General features: G+C 44.5%; 2 protein-coding genes across 3 annotated transcripts in view; one reads left to right on the top strand and one right to left on the bottom strand.

Annotated features, from left to right (window-relative positions):
- Window positions 1–1676: 1676 nt before the first annotated feature.
- On the bottom strand, window positions 1677–15827 carry spcs2 (signal peptidase complex subunit 2). Of its 2 annotated transcripts, none has more exons than XM_048532027.2 (5): window positions 15718–15827; window positions 11728–11811; window positions 6684–6844; window positions 2463–2597; window positions 1677–1944 (listed from the first exon to the last, which is right to left on the bottom strand). In XM_048532027.2, exons 1-5 carry the CDS (start codon window positions 15754–15756, stop codon window positions 1758–1760), a joined length of 606 nt encoding a protein of 201 aa, XP_048387984.1. In that variant the 5' UTR covers window positions 15757–15827; the 3' UTR covers window positions 1677–1757. The 2 variants fall into 2 exon arrangements, with proteins under 2 accessions (XP_048387984.1, XP_048387985.1); XM_048532028.2 differs by having other exon boundaries at window positions 11728–11808; window positions 15718–15796.
- A 71-nt stretch (window positions 15828–15898) lies between these two features.
- The window catches only part of xrra1 (X-ray radiation resistance associated 1), a 97178-nt gene continuing 93400 nt past the window's right edge, over window positions 15899–19676 (top strand). The window contains exons 1-2 of the mRNA XM_059646972.1: window positions 15899–15991; window positions 16091–16280. Of these exons, the coding sequence (XP_059502955.1) occupies window positions 15899–15991; window positions 16091–16280 (283 nt within the window). The remainder of the gene's footprint in view (window positions 15992–16090; window positions 16281–19676) is intronic.

The raw sequence follows: 19676 nt of genomic DNA on the forward strand, positions 1-19676 counted from the left end.
CCATGTGTCACCACATTATGTCCAGATGGCACTACAAAAAAAAAGTACTTCACTAGCTGTAAGGCACTTTGGGATTTCTCAAAGTCACACAGGGGCTGTATATAAACATGTTTGAGACATTTATTCAAAGGACACAAAGGAACACTGCTGCTCTGTAAATACTCACTTTGGCTCATTATTTCATTCAGCATTGAAGGGCAAGTTTCTTTAGCTTCATTACAGGCCGACCTACACTGATGGGGTTTACACAGAATGTGACAGAGAATAAAGACTGATTATCCCTGCCTGGTATCACAAAGGTACGTAGGTACCACAAAGTATCTTGGACATTGCCTCCAGGTTGGGGGAAGCCAACTCCCCACCCACTGCCTTGTTCTACTTTACTAGACTGATAACAGATGTGGGGGCAGGAGGTATTTAAAAAAACTGCTTCAACTCCAATTTGCCAAAGGTTTGCTGTGTGAAACTTTCAGGACGGACAGAAGCATTCTAGAAGAAGGAACTGAACAATGCAAAGAGTTTCTGCTCTTCCCAAAAAAAAACCAACATCATTAAGGACATGTGCACAGCTGATTAAGGTGACATATCAAGAGGTAGAGCTGGATGAACACAGCAGGTCAAGCAGAAGAGCAGGAAAGCTGACGTTTTCTAGAAAGCTAGAACTTTTGTTTAAAACAAAGGGAGAAGAGTGCGAGAGGTCCCAGCTTCAAATGCTGGACAAGCCCCCAAACTGTTAGGAAAGAGAGATCAAACCCCTCTAATAATTAAAAAAAATCAAAACACAACAGGCTGGGGGGGCTTATTAGAGGTACCCTTCTAATAATTAAACCCAAAACACCCTTCTTCAGAAAAAGTTAGCTTGACAGGTCACTTTGTTGGGATCAATTCTCCTCTTCTGAAAATGTTGCTGCTTAATTTTTACCAGGCTTAATCTCCAAGTGGGAACCAGTAACACCTCAGGGAACCTAGCAATACCAAAGCAGTTTGACACGGACAAAGAGATGGCATGAGTAGGTGGGATGTCATTCAACTACGCGATTTAAAAAAAAACACGGCCACTCTTGGAACAGCGCTATTTTGGAGAGAAGAAATTCACCCCAGCATTGAGTTTCAACTGATCTACCATCACTGGAATTAACACCAATTCTGGCACATTGAAGTTTAACCTCACCTTCACCTGACACCCACGTGGTCTAGGAGACACTGAGGGTAGTGTGCAGTGGCTGACTGGTTCAGTTTCTAGTTCACTGCTCACCACATTAGTCCAAATGGGCCAGACAGTATTGAGAACTTGACCCCCGCTCTCCCCACCAACCCCCCCCCCACCCCCCCCCCCCACCCCACCACCCCCCCCACCCACCCCCCCCACCCCCACCCCACCCCCCCCCACCCCCACCCCACCCCCCCCCCACCCCCACCCACCCCCCCCACCCCCACCCCACCCCCCCCCCACCCCCACCCACCCCCCCCACCCCCACCCCACCCCCCCCCCACCCCCACCCCACCCCCACCCACCCCCCCCACCCACCCCCCCCACCCCCACCCACCCCCCCCCCACAAAACTAAAGGCATTATATAAATGCAAGCTGCTGCTGCTAAATGAATTTGGAAAATGCAAAGTGCCCTTCCAACCCTAAGCAGAACCAGTGCTGAATAGGGTGCAATCACAACAAAGATATTTCAAAAAGTGTTTTTTTTCCCCTTTTCTTTGCAGACATTATCTCAGCAATACAACATAATGCAAAGAAGCACGCACATTATTTCATTTTCTTCTTCTTCCCCAAGGAATCATGAAGCTTGGACACTTCATTCTCAAACAAATCCATAACCAAGGTACCGGACTCATCAAAGAAGTACTCAAGAGATTTGGTAAACTCCCTCTCCCGCTCCTGGTTGGTTCGCCCATCAATGAAAGTCATCTTCAAGGTGTACTGATCATCAAACCTAAAAGCAGAAATTAACAAAATGCAAAATGAAAGTGAAAACGTCGATCACAAATTGAGAAAATGATTAAAATCAGTTAGTACCTTGCAAATATCCCCATGAACAACTTTCACTAAAGGCTGCTGAGTCAGAGGCACAGAGTTAATCTCTCAATGGTTAACCAAACAAAAATCAGCTCTAAATTCCTACTCTCTACACAAATGAACTATTATTTGCCAGTTAAAATGTCAGCTGCCAGCTCTTAAGAGCTGACTGTTGTGGTGTCTGTCTCAAGTATACACTCTCAAATGAAAAGCCAACCACAGCAACTCAGCTGATGGCCATCAATATGAAAGAATCTGATGCATTTACTTATCACCCAGCCTCAAAGTATGAGCAGAAGCAAATGAGACCAGTCTGTTAAGTCAAATAGGGCTACCTGTGACTGCTGAGAATCGTTGTATTCGACTAAAATTACCAACTGAAATAATTAACTAGTTTAGGATGAACATTTTTTAAAAGATAAATCGCTTCAATACCTCCGCAGAGATGATGAGAGCTGCCAGATGTCACCGGGATCTAATCCAGCTGGGTCTTTCTGTATAGCAATTAAAAATATGCTCCTCTCTTTGTAAGAGGTATAAAACGTGAGAATCCCCATCATAACAAAATAGGTATGCATGTGTTAAAGAAAACCAGAGATTGATTAAAATCAGAGAAGTCACTTTCTTACTGACTGTCAGAATAGGCCTGGGAAGCTGAACAGCCTACTCCAGCTCACATTTCATATCTTATTCAAGAGATTTAAAGAAGATCCTGCCTCTCAATGCCATATGCCTGCTTTCTCCCCATAACCCTTGTTGTCTTTAAAATCTTGAAACATATCTATGTCTTTCTTGACAATATTCTAAGACTTGGCCTCCAATGTTGTGGTACAGAAGGCCACATGTGCCGTACCCTTTTTGCAGTGAAATTTTTGATCTCAGTCCTACATGTCCGACTTCGCAGGAGAGATTGTGCACTTAGTCTGTTTTCAAACCTGTTGAAATGTAATCAGATCCGCTCTCATCCTCCTAAACTCACGAATACAAGCTAGTCAATCAAAATGTCTGGTCAAAAGGACAATCCTGCCACCCCAGTATCAGGCTAGTGAACCTGTGCTGCACATGCCCTCTAATACCAAGTATATTTCTTGAGGTGGGGGACCAAAACTTCTCATGATGCTCCAAGTGCAGTCTCACCAAGGACCTAACATCTCTGCCTCAAACTCAATTCCTCTTGCAAAGTACCATTTGCTTGCTTTCATTGAATGGTGTACAAGGACACCCAAATCCCTTCATACATCCACAGTTCCCTATATAACTCCATTTAAATAATATTCTTCCATTCTATTTTCCCACACCAAAGTGCATAACTTCATGATTAGCAACACTGTACTGCAGCTGCATTGTTTAGCCGCTCAACTTATCAAATCACCTCAAAGCCTCTTTGCCTCCTCCTCAGAACCAGCCCTATTTTGCGTTATCAGCAAATTTGGAAATGTTGCATTTGGTTCCCTCATCCAAGTCATTTCTATATATTATGAGCTGGGGCCTCAAGCACTGATCCTTCTAGAAGTCACTGCATGCCACTTGGAAAAAGACCATTTATTTTCATGCTGTTTCCTGGTCTGTCAACTAATTCTCTACCTAAGCTAACATATTACCCTTCCCTGTGTTTTAACATGGCTCTTATAAGGGACCTTATCAAAAGCCTTTAAAAACCCAAATGCACCACATCCACTAGTTCTCCCTTATCTAGTTTAACTAGTTACATTCTCAATGAAAGTAGATGCGTTCAGCATGATTTGCCATTCATAAGACCATGGTGGCTTTGCCAAATTATTAACACTTTCCAAATGTTGTGCTATCATGTATTTTATAATAGACCTTGCATTTTCCTCAGGACTGATGTTAGGCTAACAGATCTGTAATTAATTGGTTTTTTCCCTCAACCCTCCCTTTTCAATAGTAAAGTCACATTCATAACCCTTCAATCTGTAGGAACTATTCCAGGGTCTACAGAATTTTGGAAGACCAATGCATCCATTGTTCCCAGTGCTACATCCTTTACGACAGCAGGACGTGAATTCAGGCCCTGGTGATTTGACATCCTTTAAACTTACTGATTCCCCCAGCACCACTTTCTTACCAATATTTGGAGTGGCACAGTGGTTCACGCTACTGCCTCACAGCCCCAGGAGCTAAAGTTTGACTGCACCCTTGAGTCCGTGTGGAGTTTTCACATTCTCTCCATGCCTGCGAGTTTTCTCCAGTTTCCTCCCACAGCCCAAAGATGTGCAGGGTAGGTGGATTGGCCGTGCTAAAACGCGCAGTGTTCAGGGATGTGTAGATTAGGTGGGTTATAGGGGGATGCTCCAAGGATTGGTGTGGACTTGTTAGGCCGAAGGGCCTGCTTTCACACTGTAGGGATTCTAAGATACTTATTTCCTCTGATTCAACACCCTCACTTGACCTTTGGTTGTCCACATTCCCTTTTCTTGGTTCATAGATTATTTAAGAAATGTGGAATAGTTCATCATTGCTTGTAGGCAACTAGAGGTAGGCAATAAATGCTAGCTATCCAGCAATGCCCATGTCGCCCAAGAGAATTGAAAATCCTCACTGTTCTCTTCCTAAACTACCTAAGTCTACAGAATTAATGTTCCCACACTCAAGGCCTAAACTTCAAGTGGCCAGTTCTGCTGAGAGTGCGACGGCAAAGATTTTTATGGCTTTCTTAAAAAGTGGTCAAAACAGAATCAAAATGGAATCAAATGTGTATTTAAAAAGAAATGCTTTCCAAGAATACAGAGAAACAGCAAGATGACAAGGAATTCAGCTAAGTGAAGGGCTCTTTCCAAATACTCTGCAAAAGTTCCACAGCCCAAATGCCCTTTTTCCTATGCTGTAGGATTCTGTTAAGTGAAGCAAAGGAATGGGATAGATTTTATGCTCAGTCACATGGAAGATATATCAGAGATTCAGACTACAAACTTTCTTATCCCCAACTCTAGAGAAAGATTGCAGACTGGTAAACTAAAATGAGTTTTTGGGGCCAAACTAGCTCTCCATCGTGCCCACCACAATAAACTGGGCAACTTCTCTCAAACCATGACATCAATAGTGCAAGGTCAGACATCACAAACTGGAGCATCCTAATATGTACGTAGGGCATTTGATCACAGGAGTGGAAACATTCTCAATCTCTTTCAGGAGTCCAAAGGCAATGCCTACATTAAATCCACAGCTCTCTCCAGTTAAATGTTTTGAGATGCAATAACAGATTTAAAATCTTATTGTTAAGACAGCAAAGTAGTAGACTAGGCTGAACCTTTATGAAGCTCAAGACCCCAAATGCTTTGCTAACTACATTCTTGAATTCCCTATGTCTCTGTTTACAACTGTGCCATTTAAGCCTGCACCAAAATGCATAATTGTCTACTTTCCTGCATTAACATTCTTTAAACAGTGGCCACTGGGTCCTACACGTGTGAAGGGACATGCACCTTCAATCATACAGCACAGAAACAGGCTCTTCAGTCCAACCAGTTCATGCTGAAAATAATCCCAAACTAAACTAATCCCACCTGCCTGCTCCTGGCCCATATCCCTCCAAACCTTTTCTAGTCATATATCTAACCAAATGTCTTTTAAACATTGTAGTTGTACCGACATCCACTATTTCATCAGCAAATTCACTCCACTCGCAATCTACTCCCAGTGGAAATTTGCCTCGTATCTTTTTTAAATCTCTCCTCTCACCTTAAAAATGTGTCCCCTAGTCTTGAAATTCTCCATCTTAGGGAAAGGACAACTACCATCAACTCTATCTATACCTCCCACTATTTTATAAACTTGTATAAGGTCACCTCTCAACCTCCTACACTCCAGTAAAAAACAAAGTCCCAGCCTATCCAGTCTTTCCTTATAGCTCAAGCCTTTCAGTCCCAGAAACATCCTAGTAAATCTCTTCTGAACCCTCTCCACTTGATAATATTCCTCCTATAACTGGGCGAGCAGAACTGGCCACTATTCCAAATAAGGCCTCACCAATGTCCTGTACAACTTCAACATAACATCCCAACTCCTACACTCAAAAGGACTGAGCAATGAAGTGAGCCAAACACCTTTTTAACACCACACAACCAGCCCAGCTCTTCCCCCCCACCCACTGCATCCCAAAACCAGTCCAACCTGTCTCTGCCTCCCTAACCTGTTCTTCCTCTCACCCATCCCTTCCTCCCACCCCAAGCCGCACCATCTACCTACTAACCTCATCCCACCTCCTTGACCTGTCCGTCTTCCCTGGACTGACCTATCCCCTTCTTACCTCCCCACCTATACTCTCTCCACCTATCATCTTTACTCTCCATCTTCGGTCCGCCTCCCCCTCTCTCCCTATTTATTCCAGAGCCCTCACCCCATCCCCCTCTCTGATGAAGGGTCTAGGCCCGAAACGTCAGCTTCTGTGCTCCGTCAGCTCCTGAGATGCTGCTTGGCCTGCTGTGTTCATCCAGCCTCACATTTTATTACCTTTTTAAACCATCCTATCTATATGGTGGAGGCATGACAAACTGAACAACACCAGCAAAGACATTGCTTTTAAGAAACATGTTGGCAGGGGGGAAATGTTACGGTAATGAGGGTGATGCATCTCCAAAACTAAAGCATCGCCTCAGTACCACAAAGTAACTATTCACTGCTACAAGCAAAGGATATGAAAGGACACAACCCGCAAGGACACTCTTCGACTCAGGAAAAGGGTGCATGTAGTCCCAAACAAGTGCAATTATTGCAAAGACACAGGAGATTGTGCAAATGAGGAGTCGTCCATCAATGAGTCCATAATTCTCTTCATACCCGTACTTGTCCAGAAGGACCTATTGAGAAGTAAAAATGGTGAAAATTACAGATTTGAGAGCAAATATATACGTAACAAAAAGAGATTAAACATACATGTTGTAAAGTATACAGCAGGTCATACAGCACCTGCAGATAGAAACACGCTTCCATCAGAAAGATACTAAGCTGTCACCCTGCCAAGGATGGCCTTCCAATATCTCCAGGTCTGCCTAACAGTTTGCTCATTTGCAAGCAGAGAACTAAAGGTGGTTGATAGAGTTGTGTAAGTATACCTGGACAGTTACAGATGGGCATCTACTCAGTATATAAATAGCAAGAGTAAATACTGCAATCACATTAACAAAGTTGGCGAATTGAAAATCGGCATTGCTCCAGAGGACCACAGGCTGCTCTCTCAACTGGAGATATGATTACATATTAGTTTCCACCCCTCGGGTGAGAGGCAAAGTGGGGAATGCAGATTTTGCAGTGACCTCTACCAGTGAACAAAGAACAAAGAAAAGAAAATTACAGCACAGGAACAGGCCCTTTGGCCTTACAAGCCTGCGCGGATCAAGATCCTTTGTCTAACCTGACATCTATTTTCTAAGGGTATGTGTCCATTTGCTCCCTGCCCATCCATGTACCTGTCCAGATATATCTTAAAAGACGCTAACGTGTCTGCGTCTACCACCTGTACGGGCAACGCGTTCCAGGCACCCACCACCCTCTGTGTAAAGAACTTTCCACGCATATCTCCCTTAAACATTCCTCCTCTCACTTTGAACTCATGACCCCTAGTCATTGAGTCCCCCACTCTGGGGAAAAAGCTTCTTGACATCCACCCTATCTATACCCCTCATGATTTTGTAGACCTCATCAGGTCCCCCCCTCAATCTCCGTCTTTCTAATGAAAATAATCCTAATGTACTCAACCTCACTTCATAGCTAGCAGCCTCCACACCAAGCAATATCCTGGTGAACCTCCTCTGCACCCTCTCCAAAGCATCTACATCCTTTTGGTAATGTGGCGACCAGAACTGTACACAGTACTCCAAATGTGGCCGAACCAAAGTCCTATACAACTGCAACATGACCTGCCAACTCTTGTACTCAATACCCCGTCCAATGAAGGAATGCATGCCGTATGCCTTCTTGACCACCCTATTGACCTGCTTGGTCACCTTCAGGGAACAATGGACCTGAACACCCAGATCTCTCTGTTCATCAATTTTCCCTCGGACTTTTCCTTTTAGTGTATAGTTCGCCCTTGAATTTGTTCTTCCAAAATGCACCACCTCGCATTTGCCTGGATTGAACTCCATCTGCCATTTATCTGCCCAATTCTCCAGTCTATCTATATTCTGCTGTAATCTCTGACAGTCCCCTTCACTATCTGCTACTCCACCATCCTTAGTGTCATCTGCAAACTTGCTGATCAGACCATCCACACCTTCCTCCAAATCATTTACATATATCACAAATAACAGTGGTCCCAGCACAGATCCTTGTGGAACATCACTAGTCACAGGTCTCCAATTTCAGAAACTCCCTTCTGCTACTACTCTGTCTCCTGTTGCCTAGCCAGTTTTTTTTTATCCATCTAGCTAGCACACCCTGGACCCCATGTGACTTCAGTTTCTCCATCAGCTGCCACGGGGAACCTTATCAAACGCATTACCGAAGTCCATGTATATGACATCTACAGCCTTTCCCTCAATCAACTTTGTCACATCCTCAAAGAATTCTATTAAGTTGGTAAGACATGACCTTCCCTGCACAAAACCATGTTGCCTATCACTGATAAGCCCATTTTCTTCCAAATGGGAATAGATCCTATCCCTCAGTATCTTCTCCAGTAGCTTCCCTACCACTGACGTCAGGCTCACCAGTCGATAATTACTTGGATTATCCTTGCTGCCCTTCTTAAACAAAGGGACAACATTAGCAAGTCTCCAGTCCTCTGGGACCTCACCCGTGTCTAAGGATGCTGCCAAGATGTCAGTTAAGGCCCCAGCTATTTCCTCTCTCGTTTCCCTCAGTAACCTGGGATAGATCCCATTCGGACCTGGGGACTTGTCCACCTTAATGTCTTTTAGGATACCCAACACTTCCTCCTTCCTTATGTCAACTTTACCTAGAGTAAGCAAACATCTATCCCTAACCTCAACATCTGTCATGTCCCTCTCCTTGGTGAATACTGATGCAAAGTACTCGTTAAGAATGTCACCCATTTTCTCTGACTCAGCACATAACTTTCCTTCTTTGTCCTTAAGTGGGCCAGTCCTTTCTCTAGTTACCCTCTTGCTCTTTATATATGAATAAAAGGCTTTGGGATTTTCCCTAACCACGTTTGCCAGCAATATCTCATGTCCTCTCTCAGCCCTCTTAATCCCTCATTTCAGATTCGCTCTACATTCCTGATATTCTTGCAAAGCTTCATCTGTCTTCAGTCGCCTAGACCTCACGTTTGCTTCCTTTTTTCTCTTGGCTAGTCTTACAATTTCACCTGTCATCCATGGTTCCTTAATCTTGCCATTTCTATTCCTCATTTTCACAGGAACATGTCTCTCCTGCACGCGAATCAACCTCTCCTTAAAAGTCTCCCACAGATCAAATGTGGATTTACCTTCAAACAGTTTCTCTCAATCTATATTCCTCAGATCCTGCCGAATCTTGGTATAGTCGGCCTTCCCCCAGTTTTGTACTCTTCCTTTAGGACCACTCCCATCCTTGTCCATGGGTATTTACGGAATTGTGACCGCTATTTCCAAAGTAGTCCCCTACTGTAATTTCAACCACCTGGCCGGGTTCATTCTGGCCCCTGCCTGAGTTGGAGTACATACATACTGCTCTAGAAAACCCTCCTGGACACACCTTACAAATTCTGCTCCGTCTTGACCCCCAACACTGAGTGAATCCCAGTCAATGTTGGGAATATTAAAATCTCCCATCACCACCACCCTGCTTTTCCCTACACCTTTCCATTATCTGTTTACATATTTGTACCTCTATCTCACGTTCCCTGTTGGGAAGCCTGTAGTACAGCCCCAACATTGTTACTGCATCCTTCCTATTTCTGAGTTCTACCCATATTGTCTCACTGCTTGAGTCCTCCATGGCGCCCTCCTTCAGTCCGGCTGTGATATCGTCTTTGACCAGTATTGCAACTCCTCCACCCCTTATACCTCCCTCTCTATCCCGCCTGAAGCATCAATATCCTGGGACAACTAGGTGCCAATCATGCCCTTCCCTCAACCAAGTCTCAGTAATAGCAATAACATCATACTTCCAGGTACCGATCCAAGCCCTAAGCTCATCTGCCTTATCTACTACACTTCTCACATTAAAATAAATGCACCTCAGACCACCTGTCCCTTTGTGTTCATCATCTGCTCCCCGACTACTATTCCCTTTAGTCACACTGACTCCATTATCTAGTTCCCTACTGGCTTTCGTTACTACCTCTTTTCTGTCCAATATTTGGTTCCCATCCCCCTGCCACATTAGTTTAAACCCTCCCCCACAGCATTAGCAAAAGCACCCCTAAGGACATTGGTTCCAGTCCGGCTCAGGTGTAGACCGTCCAATTTGTAATAGTCCCAACTTCCCCAGAACCGGTTCCAATGTCCCAAAAATCTGAACCCCTCCCTCCTACACCATCTCTCAAGCCACACATTTATCCTGGCTATTCCTTCATTTCTGCACTGACTAGCACGTGGCACTGGTAGCAGGCCTGCGATTACTACCTTTGAGGTCCTACTTTTTAAACTTGGCTCCTAACTCCCTAAATTCTACTTGTAGGACCTCACCCCGTTTTCTGCCTATATGCACCATGACAACTGGCTGTTCACCCTCCCCCTTCAGAATGTCCTGCAGCCAATCGGAAACATCCCTGACCCGTGCACCTGCGAGGCAACATACCATTCGGGAGTCCCGTTTTCGACCGCAGAACCGTCTATCTACTCCCCTTACAATTGAATCCCCAATGACTATCACCCTTCCACTCTTTTTCCCACCCTTCTGTACAGCAGAGCCAGCCACGGTGCCATGAACCTGCCTACTGCTGCCTTCCCCTGGTGAGCCATCTCCCCCAACAGTATCCAAAACGGAATACCTGTTTTGGAGGGAGATGACTGCAGGGGACACCTGCACAGCCTTCCTGCTCTTCCTCTGCCTTTTGGTCACCCACTCGCTATCTCCCTCAGCAATCCTAATCTGCGGTGTGACCAACTTGTTATCCACGACCCCCTCAGCATCGCATATGCTCCAAAGTGAGTCCATCCGCAGCTCCAGAGCCGTCATGCGGTCTAACAAGAGCTGCAGCTGGACACACTTCCTGCACGTGAAGGAGTCAGGGACATCAGCCCTGTCCCTGAGCTCCCACATTCAGCAAGAGGAGCACAACACGGGTGTGAGATCTCCTGACATTATTAAACTTAACTTAGATAAATGAAAAAGGAACCAAAAAGTTTTTGGCAATCACACGATATATATAAAGAAACGTGAAATAGAAAAAGCCTTACCTTATCTACACACAGAGTCTTTTTTTTTGGTTAGAGGAGGGGGGCGGGTGGGAGACACTACACGTGTCGTGTCTTGGGTTCAGCCGCTGCCCAAATAAATGAAGACCGCTCCCGCTTGAGGTAAGCTTTTTAAAGTGGGAAAAAAATCTAACCTTCCCAGCAGTCTCCTGGTGCTCCCTCTCTCGCTGTCCTCCCGAAATGTGAGAGAATTAAATCAGCACTGAGAGCCCCATTCTGCATTGCAAACCAGCTATCAAGCCAACAGTGATAATGAAGTAAGAACAGGTTGGTTTACTACTTCAAACTCGACATGTATTGATTAGAAGAATGCCAATATTTGGTAGGAGTCATGGACTGTAACAAATGTCAAAGATTCCATGTAGCCATTGTCCTACCTTTTTAGCAGCATCATCCAAGGCATTTTTCACAGCTGCACCATCCCACTTGTCAACCTTAACCGGCTTGTCATCGATCTTCCACTAGTAAAAAAATGAAACCCAGAAACAAAATCAGCCCATCACAGCAGTGCAGATTTTATTTAAAAGAGCTACCCATTTGCCTGGCATGTTCTCATATGCTCTTTACAAAATGTATCTATTTACTTTATAAAAATTCCACTTGAAATCCATTGCTTGTGTCGTTTCTGCCATTCCCTTGGTTCAGGCTCCCCATTGACTCAGGGGGTAGTTGTTTATCTACTATTGAAAATCATTAATTTTTGACATCTGATTCTTCTCCTAATACTCTCATCCCCACTGTTTTAAGGGACAATTTCTCAAATGCTTTGTCCAAATGTGTTAGTATCTCTGATGAGCCCTGTCTATGGCCGTACTTGACATCTGTGATGCCTCCAGGTACCTGACCCGAAAAACACAGCCTCACTCACCATAACACCTCTCGCAACCCCAAACATGTTTCTTAAAAGCAACTTCTTTGCTGGCATTGTTTAGTTTGTCATGCATCCAGTCATTTTCAGACTTGTACTTCAACCATATTTGTTCATCTGCTCAGCAAATCATTTGTTGCTCTTGATCTGAGCTTTCCAACAGCGCAGGCCTGTAGACAATTCACTGAGCAGAAGGGAACATTAAAAAGCAAATCTCTGAATACGAATAACAGGAAAATTGCAAACTAAACAATATCAAACAGCAGACAGAACTGATGATTTTATTTTACAACTCTGCATGAAATTTGTCAAAAATCACATCACTGAAATCAAGAAGCAACAGCTTCTTCAGCATCTGAAAATGTTTGACAACATAAAACTCAGACATTAAACCGGGTGATTATCACTTTAGGACAGAAACGTTTGTTTTTGAGGGTTGTGCAACTTTGGCACACTGGCTCAGATGATGATGGAGGCATTGTATCTGCTTCTGCCTTAAAAATGCCCATTGCTTTAAATCAGACACCTAGGGTCACAGGGGTAAATGGAAACGTGGATGTCAAAACAAAATGAGTAGCCTCCTCTTAAATGGCAGGGCAGGCTGAAAAAGCCAAACAACCTACTTCTGTGAATGTGTATATCGGTAACCCTACCCCGTTGGTCTTAAACAGATACCTGACTTTTCTCTTTTCAGAAGCCAACACCTGCTGCGCTTATCTAACTTATTTTACATACTCAATGTGTTACTCTACCGGCTGGGCTAGAGCAGCATTTCAGTGAATTAACTATATGAACTGTCACAATAACACATTTATTTAGCATTTAAGTGTAATAGAACATCGAACAATACAGTGCAGAACAGGCCCTTCAGCCCTCGATGTTGCGCCAACCTGTGAACTAATCTAAGCCCGTCCCCCTACACCATCACATCATCCATAATAAAATATCCTAATGGGCTACATAGTTTTTCTTCTGTAATGCCTATCAATGCGTAGTTATTTAGGTAAATGAAAACAAATAGGCCTTAATGAATGTCTTAAAGTAGGAAAGCAAGTTAGAAACTTGGAAATTGTAGAATGTAGAGCCAGAGAAACCGAAATGATCGTTAACAATGGCAAGGTGATTAAAATTTGAGATGCTCAAGAGGCCAACATTAAGTAAATGCAGTTTTCTTTAGGATTGTAAAGCCAGAGATTACATACAGAAAGGGACACGGTTAAGACACTTCAAAACAAAGATGAGAATTTTAAAACCAAAATGCCAACTGACTGGTTAACAAGCACAGCACTAACAGGCAAACAAAACTGCATAAATTAAGGCACAAACAGCCTGGGTAATTACAATTTTTATGGAAGTTATCCAAAAAATCTTCCTTACAATAACAAGTGAAACGTGGGTTAATTTGTTCCAACATCTGCAGTTCTTATTTCTTCTAGTATGACATATAAAAGAAATACTGGAACGATGCAACACTTCCCAGTTTCACTGTACTGCTTCACTAGTCCTAGGAAGTATTATGCTCACAAGGCACAAGGTACTGTTCAAAGTAGGCATGGTGACATCAACGCTTTCTTCTTTTTACTGCATCCAAATTGAAAGCTTTGCAATCATTTATTTGAATGCCCATGGCCCGGGATGTATCGGTTTAAAGCCCATCAATTTTGGAAAAATGTAAACTGTGGAGATCGGGTGCTACACTTTATTAAAGATAGGTAAAGCTAATAGGTTCTATAAGAACCAGACGACTGGTTTAGTCTACACTATAGTTCGCAATGATAAGACTGTAAACATCTCACAATCAGCAGCACGGTCAACAATAAACTATCAATACCATCCATCAACCTGCCTTTGCTTCAGTCCAATCCCTGCTTAAATTCATGCACTTTCTGATCTAACAATTTCAGGTCGTGAGACACCCGAGATCTTGGAGTGATGGATCTTACCTGCTATAATTACCCTACACTAAAATATTTCAAAATCTAGTTCACCAAAACCTTGAATAACACCACACTTGGACACCTTGAGCCATCTGCAGAGATTTTGCCAACATTGTGATCACCCTCTCCTCCACATCCACAGATGGCAGTACGGAGATCTCAATCTCAAACTTTTACATTGTAATTTTTCATCAGACTCTGCTACCAAACAAACAGCAAGAATAAAAGAAATAGGAAAGCCAGAGACTGAATCAGAGATAGGAAGATTCAGTCACAGATTCTCACTCTGAGATAACGAACTGTGGAGCTGGATGAACACAGCAGACCAAGGAGCTTTTCTGATGAAGGATCTAGGCCTGAAACATCAGCTTTTGTGCTCCTAGCTGACGTTTTGGGCCTAGACCCTTCATCTGAAAAGCTCCTTGGCCTGCTGTGTTCATCCAGCTCCACACTTCGTTATCTCGGATTCTCCAGCATCTGCAGTTCCCATTGCCTCTCAGACGTCACTGTCGTCTCTTTTCCAAATAAACTCTCCCACTCCCAATAAGTCACCTATACCTATTTAGCTCCATTTGAACCATTCAGGAGTCATAATGAAAGGTAATACTGTGCAGAGAAGACTTTACTTGAATCTTCACTCCCAAATTTGCTTTCTGAGATCTACTTTCAAATGTGAAGGTCACATGCATTTTGCATCTGGATAATTCTTGAGCTTTTTTCATTTAACATCTGATGGTCTGGATTTAACATTATATGCATAAGAAACTGTGTCCTCTGTCGACATAGCACTGAGACAATTCTGACACTGAAGCATCAGCCTAGACTGTGTGTAAACGTCTGGAGTCAGACTTGCACCCTACAGGTTCAGTGACCAAAGGCTGATAGTTTAGGTATGTTCATTCTCAGTCCGGGTCAGGTGTAATTATGGATCTTTGAGGTAACTAATCTGCTGTCCAGGCCACACAGTCTAAGATTTGCCACCTATAAAACATTCAGTAAAACAATGGTTCAATTACAAGCGCCGCTGACTGACAGCTGGCAACACAACATACTGCGGATGATGGAAACCTGAAAGCTGGAAAAACTCAGCAGGTCTGGCAGCATCTGCGGAGAGAGCAGAGTTTAAATTTGGTGCGACTCTTGTTCAAAGCTCACGGTTGAGGGTTTTTTTTGGGGGGCGGGGTTGGAGAGAAGGGTGTCTCTTGTATCGTAACGGGCCTCTCCTCAATGAACCGGTATCAGGCGCGGTCCTCCAGCTGCGTCACTGAGGAGGCAAAGAGCCACGTCGGCCGCTAGCTAATCTGGAAAGGCGCTACCTAGACTCCTGTACGTAGGGGACCGCCTGTAACTTCACCGTCATCCTGAGCCGCGGATAACAGCATTCCGAGCGCATTGGCGGTGACCATATCTCCACCATTAACACCTGGACAAAACCTGCTTCTCTGTCTCTCTTCCCAAACCCATCGCCGACGAGGAGCCCCTAGCGGCTGCTATCCCAATGAAATTTATAAACAACATTGATCGGTAGGCTGCCAGAGGTAAAGGACGTTGACTCGACTCACTTTAGACAGAAAACCGCTTTTTCCGCCCTTCGCCGCCATCTTGTCCCCTTCGGACGCCCAAAAAGGGCGGTGCGCGCGACGGCCACCAGCGCCACGCGCGTTCACGAAATCCAGCCAATCCCATACCGAGCCGCCCCGCTTGCGTCACAGGGGTGCGTGCTGGATCGTCATTGCACGTGACATGAGTTGCGACGGCGGTTGGCCATCCGTGGGCGGGGTGTACACAGAACTACAGGTTCCAGAGTCAATGGCGCGCGGCTCCCCATCTCCAACGGTTTGTCCGTTCGCGCGGGGCATTACGGGAGTTGTATGCAAATGTCCGATAAGGGTTCAGGGCGCTACTCGGCTTTGAAATCGCTCGCCTCCCTCCCAGGCTGGCTGGCGTGGTGGTTACTATAGTAACAGCAGCTGGCTGTTGAGGAGAAATGGTGTAAAAAAAATCACCGTTCGGGCTAAGGTAGCGCAATTCCGAGGCGGTTTAATCATCCCCGGAGAGAAAACAAAAACATCCACAAAGCAACACCGAATCTTTAAAGATAGATGGTGTCTGTCAGTCACAGCAGGTAAAGGAGGTGAGGGGCGGCGTGAGGAATCCCTCTCCATGTACCTCGGGGAACGGTCTTAGACAGTAGACAATAGGTGCAGGAGTAGGCCATTCGGCCCTTCGAGCCAGCACCACCATTCATTATGATCATGGCTGTTCATCCACAATCAGTATCCTGTTCCTGCCTTGTCCCCATAACCCTTGATTCCACTATCTTTAAGAGCTCTATCCATCTCTTTCTTGAAAGTATCCAGAGAGTTGGCCTCCACTGCCTTCTGGGGCAGAGCATTCCATATATCCACCACTCTCTGGGTGAAGAAGTTTTTCCTCAACTCTGTTCTAAATGGCCTACCCCTTATTTTTAAACTGTGTCCTCTGGTTCTGGACTCACTCGATCAGCGGAAACATGCTTTCTGCCTCCAGAGTGTCCAATCCCTTAATAATCTTATATGTCTCAATCAGATCCCCTCTCATCCTTCTAAACTCAAGTGTATACAAGCCCAAGATAATAAAATGTGAGGCTGGATGAACACAGCAGGCCAAGCAGCATCTCAGGAGCACAAAAGCTGACGTTTCGGGCCTAGACCCGAAACGTCAGCTTTTGTGCTCCTGAGATGCTGCTTGGCCTGCAATGTTCATCCAGCCTCACATTTTATTATCTTGGAATTCTCCAGCATCTGCAGTTCCCATTATCTCTGTGTACAAGCCCAGTCGCTCCAATGTTTCAACATATGATAGTCCCGCCATTCTGGGAATTGACCTCGTGAACCTACACTGCACTCCCTCAATAGCCAGAATGTCCTTGCTCAATTTTGGAGACCAAAACTGCACACCATACTCCAGGTGCGGTCTCACCAGGGCCCTGTACAGCTGCAGAAGGACCTCTTTGCTCCTATACTCAATTGCTCTTGTTATGAAGGCCAGCATGCCATTAGCTTTCTTCACTGCCTGCTGTACCTGCATGCTTGCTTTCATTGACTGATGTACAAGAACACCTAGGTCTCGTTGTACTTCCCCTTTACCTAACTTGACTCCATTGAGATAGTAATCTGCCTTCCTGTTCTTGCCACCAAAGTGTAAAACCGTACATTTATCCACATTAAACTGCACCTGCCATGCATCCGTCCACTCACCTAGCCTGTCCAAGTCACCCTGTATTCTCATAACATCCTCCTCACATTTCACACTGCCACCCAACTTTGTGTCATCGGCAAATTTGCTAATATTACATTTAATGCCTTCGTCTATATCATTAATATATATCATAAACAGCTGCGGTCCCAGCACCGAACCTTGTGGTACCCCACTGGTCACTGCCTGCCATTCCGAAAGGGACCCGTTTATCACTACTCCTTGCTTCCTGTCAGCCAGCCAATTTTCAATCCAACTCAGTATTTTTCCCACAATACCATGTGCCCTAATTTTGTTCACCAATCTCCTATGCAGGACTTTATCAAAGGCTTTCTGAAAGTCCAGGTACACTACATCCACTGGTTCTCCCTTATCCATCTTCATAGATACATCCTCAAAAAACTCCAGAAGATTAGTCAAGCACGATTTCCTCTTCATAAATCCATGCTGACTCTGACCTATTCTGTTACTGCTATCCAAATGAGTCATAATTTCATCTTTTATAATTGACTCCAGCATCTTTCCCACTGCTGACGTCAGGCTAACCGGTCTATAATTTCCTGTTTTCTCTCTCCCTCCTTTCTTGAAAAGTGGGACAACATTTGCCACCCTCCAATCTGCAGGAACTGATCCTGAATCTATAGAACCTTGGAAAATAACTATCAATGCGTCCACAATTTCTAGAGCCACCTCCTTAAGACCCTGGGATGCAGACCATCAGGTCCCAGAGACTTATTGGCCTTCAGACCTAACAGTCTATCCAACACCATTTCCTGCCTAATATAAATACCCTTCAGTTCGTCCATTACCCTAGGTCCTTCAGCCACTATTGCATTTGGGAGATTGCTTGTGTCTTCCCTAGTGAAGACAGATCCAAAGTACCTATTCAAGTCTTCTGCCATTTCCTTGTTCCCCATAATAAATTCACCCATTTCTGACTTCAAGGGCCCAATTTTAGTCTTAACCATTTTTTTTCTTTTCACATACCTAAAAAAGCTTTTACTATCCTCCTTTATATTTTTGGCCAGTTTTCCTTCATAGCTCATTTTTTCTCTGTGTATTGCCTTTTTAGTTATCCGCTGTTGCTCTTTAAAAGCTTCCCAGTCCTCCGGCTTCCCACTCATCTTTGCAATGTTATACTTCTCTTTTATCTTTATACAGTCCTTAACTTCCCTCGTCAGCCACGGCTGCCCCTGCCTCCCCTTAGGATCTTTCTTCCTCTTTGGTATGAACTGATCCTGCACCTTCTGCATTATATCCAGAAATAACTGCCATTGATGTTCCACTGCCATCCCTGCGAGGGTATTGTACCTTTGAACTTTGGCCAGCTCCTCCCTCATAGCTCCATAGTTCCCTTTATTCAACTGCAATACTGACACTTCCGATTCTCCCTTCTCCCTCTCAAACTGCAGATTAAAACTTATCATATTATGGTCACTACCTCCTAATGGTTCCTTTACTTTAAGCTCTCTGATCAAATCCGGTTCATTGCACAACACCAGATCCAGAATTGCCTCCTCCCTGGTAGGCTCCAGTACAAGCTGTTCCAAGAATCCATCTTGGAGGCACGCCACAAACTCCCTTTCTTGGGGTCCAGTACCATCCTGATTCTCCCAGTCTACCCACATGTTGAAATCTCCCATAACAACTGTAGTGATACCTTTGCAACAGGCCAATTTCAACTCTTGATTCAACTTACACCCTACGTCCTGACTACTGTTTGGGAGCCTGTAGATAACTCCCATTAAGGTCTTTCTACCCCTAGAATTTTTCAGTTCTCTCCATACTGACTCTACATCTCCTGATTCTATGTCCCCCCTCGCAAGGGACTGAATATCATTCCTCACCAACAGGGCCACCCCACCCTCTCTGGCCACCAGTCTGTCCTTTCGATAGCATGTATAGCCTTGAATATTCATTTCCCAGGCCCTGTCCACTTGAAGCCATGTGTCAGTTATCCCTACAACATCATACTTGCCAACTTCCAACTTCTATCATCATGTAACATCTTGGAGATTTTACAAAATCATGCGGGTCATCCTATCCACGCTGAGCATCAAGCTTCCTATTCTAATTCCATTTCCCAGCACTTAGCCCTTAGGCTCGTGTGCAATGGCCTTTCAAGAGGTCATCAAAATAGTTGCTCCACGTCTGAGTTTCCTCCTCAATTTCCCCCTCAAATCCCCTCCTTACTTTAAAACTGTGCCTTATAGTTACTGATACCTCTGCTAAATGGAAAGGTCTCTTCCTATCTATGCACATCAGAACTTGTTACCCTTCAATC

This window comes from Stegostoma tigrinum, chromosome 6, assembly GCF_030684315.1.
Source record: "Stegostoma tigrinum isolate sSteTig4 chromosome 6, sSteTig4.hap1, whole genome shotgun sequence".
NCBI classification, from domain to species: domain Eukaryota; kingdom Metazoa; phylum Chordata; class Chondrichthyes; order Orectolobiformes; family Stegostomatidae; genus Stegostoma; species Stegostoma tigrinum.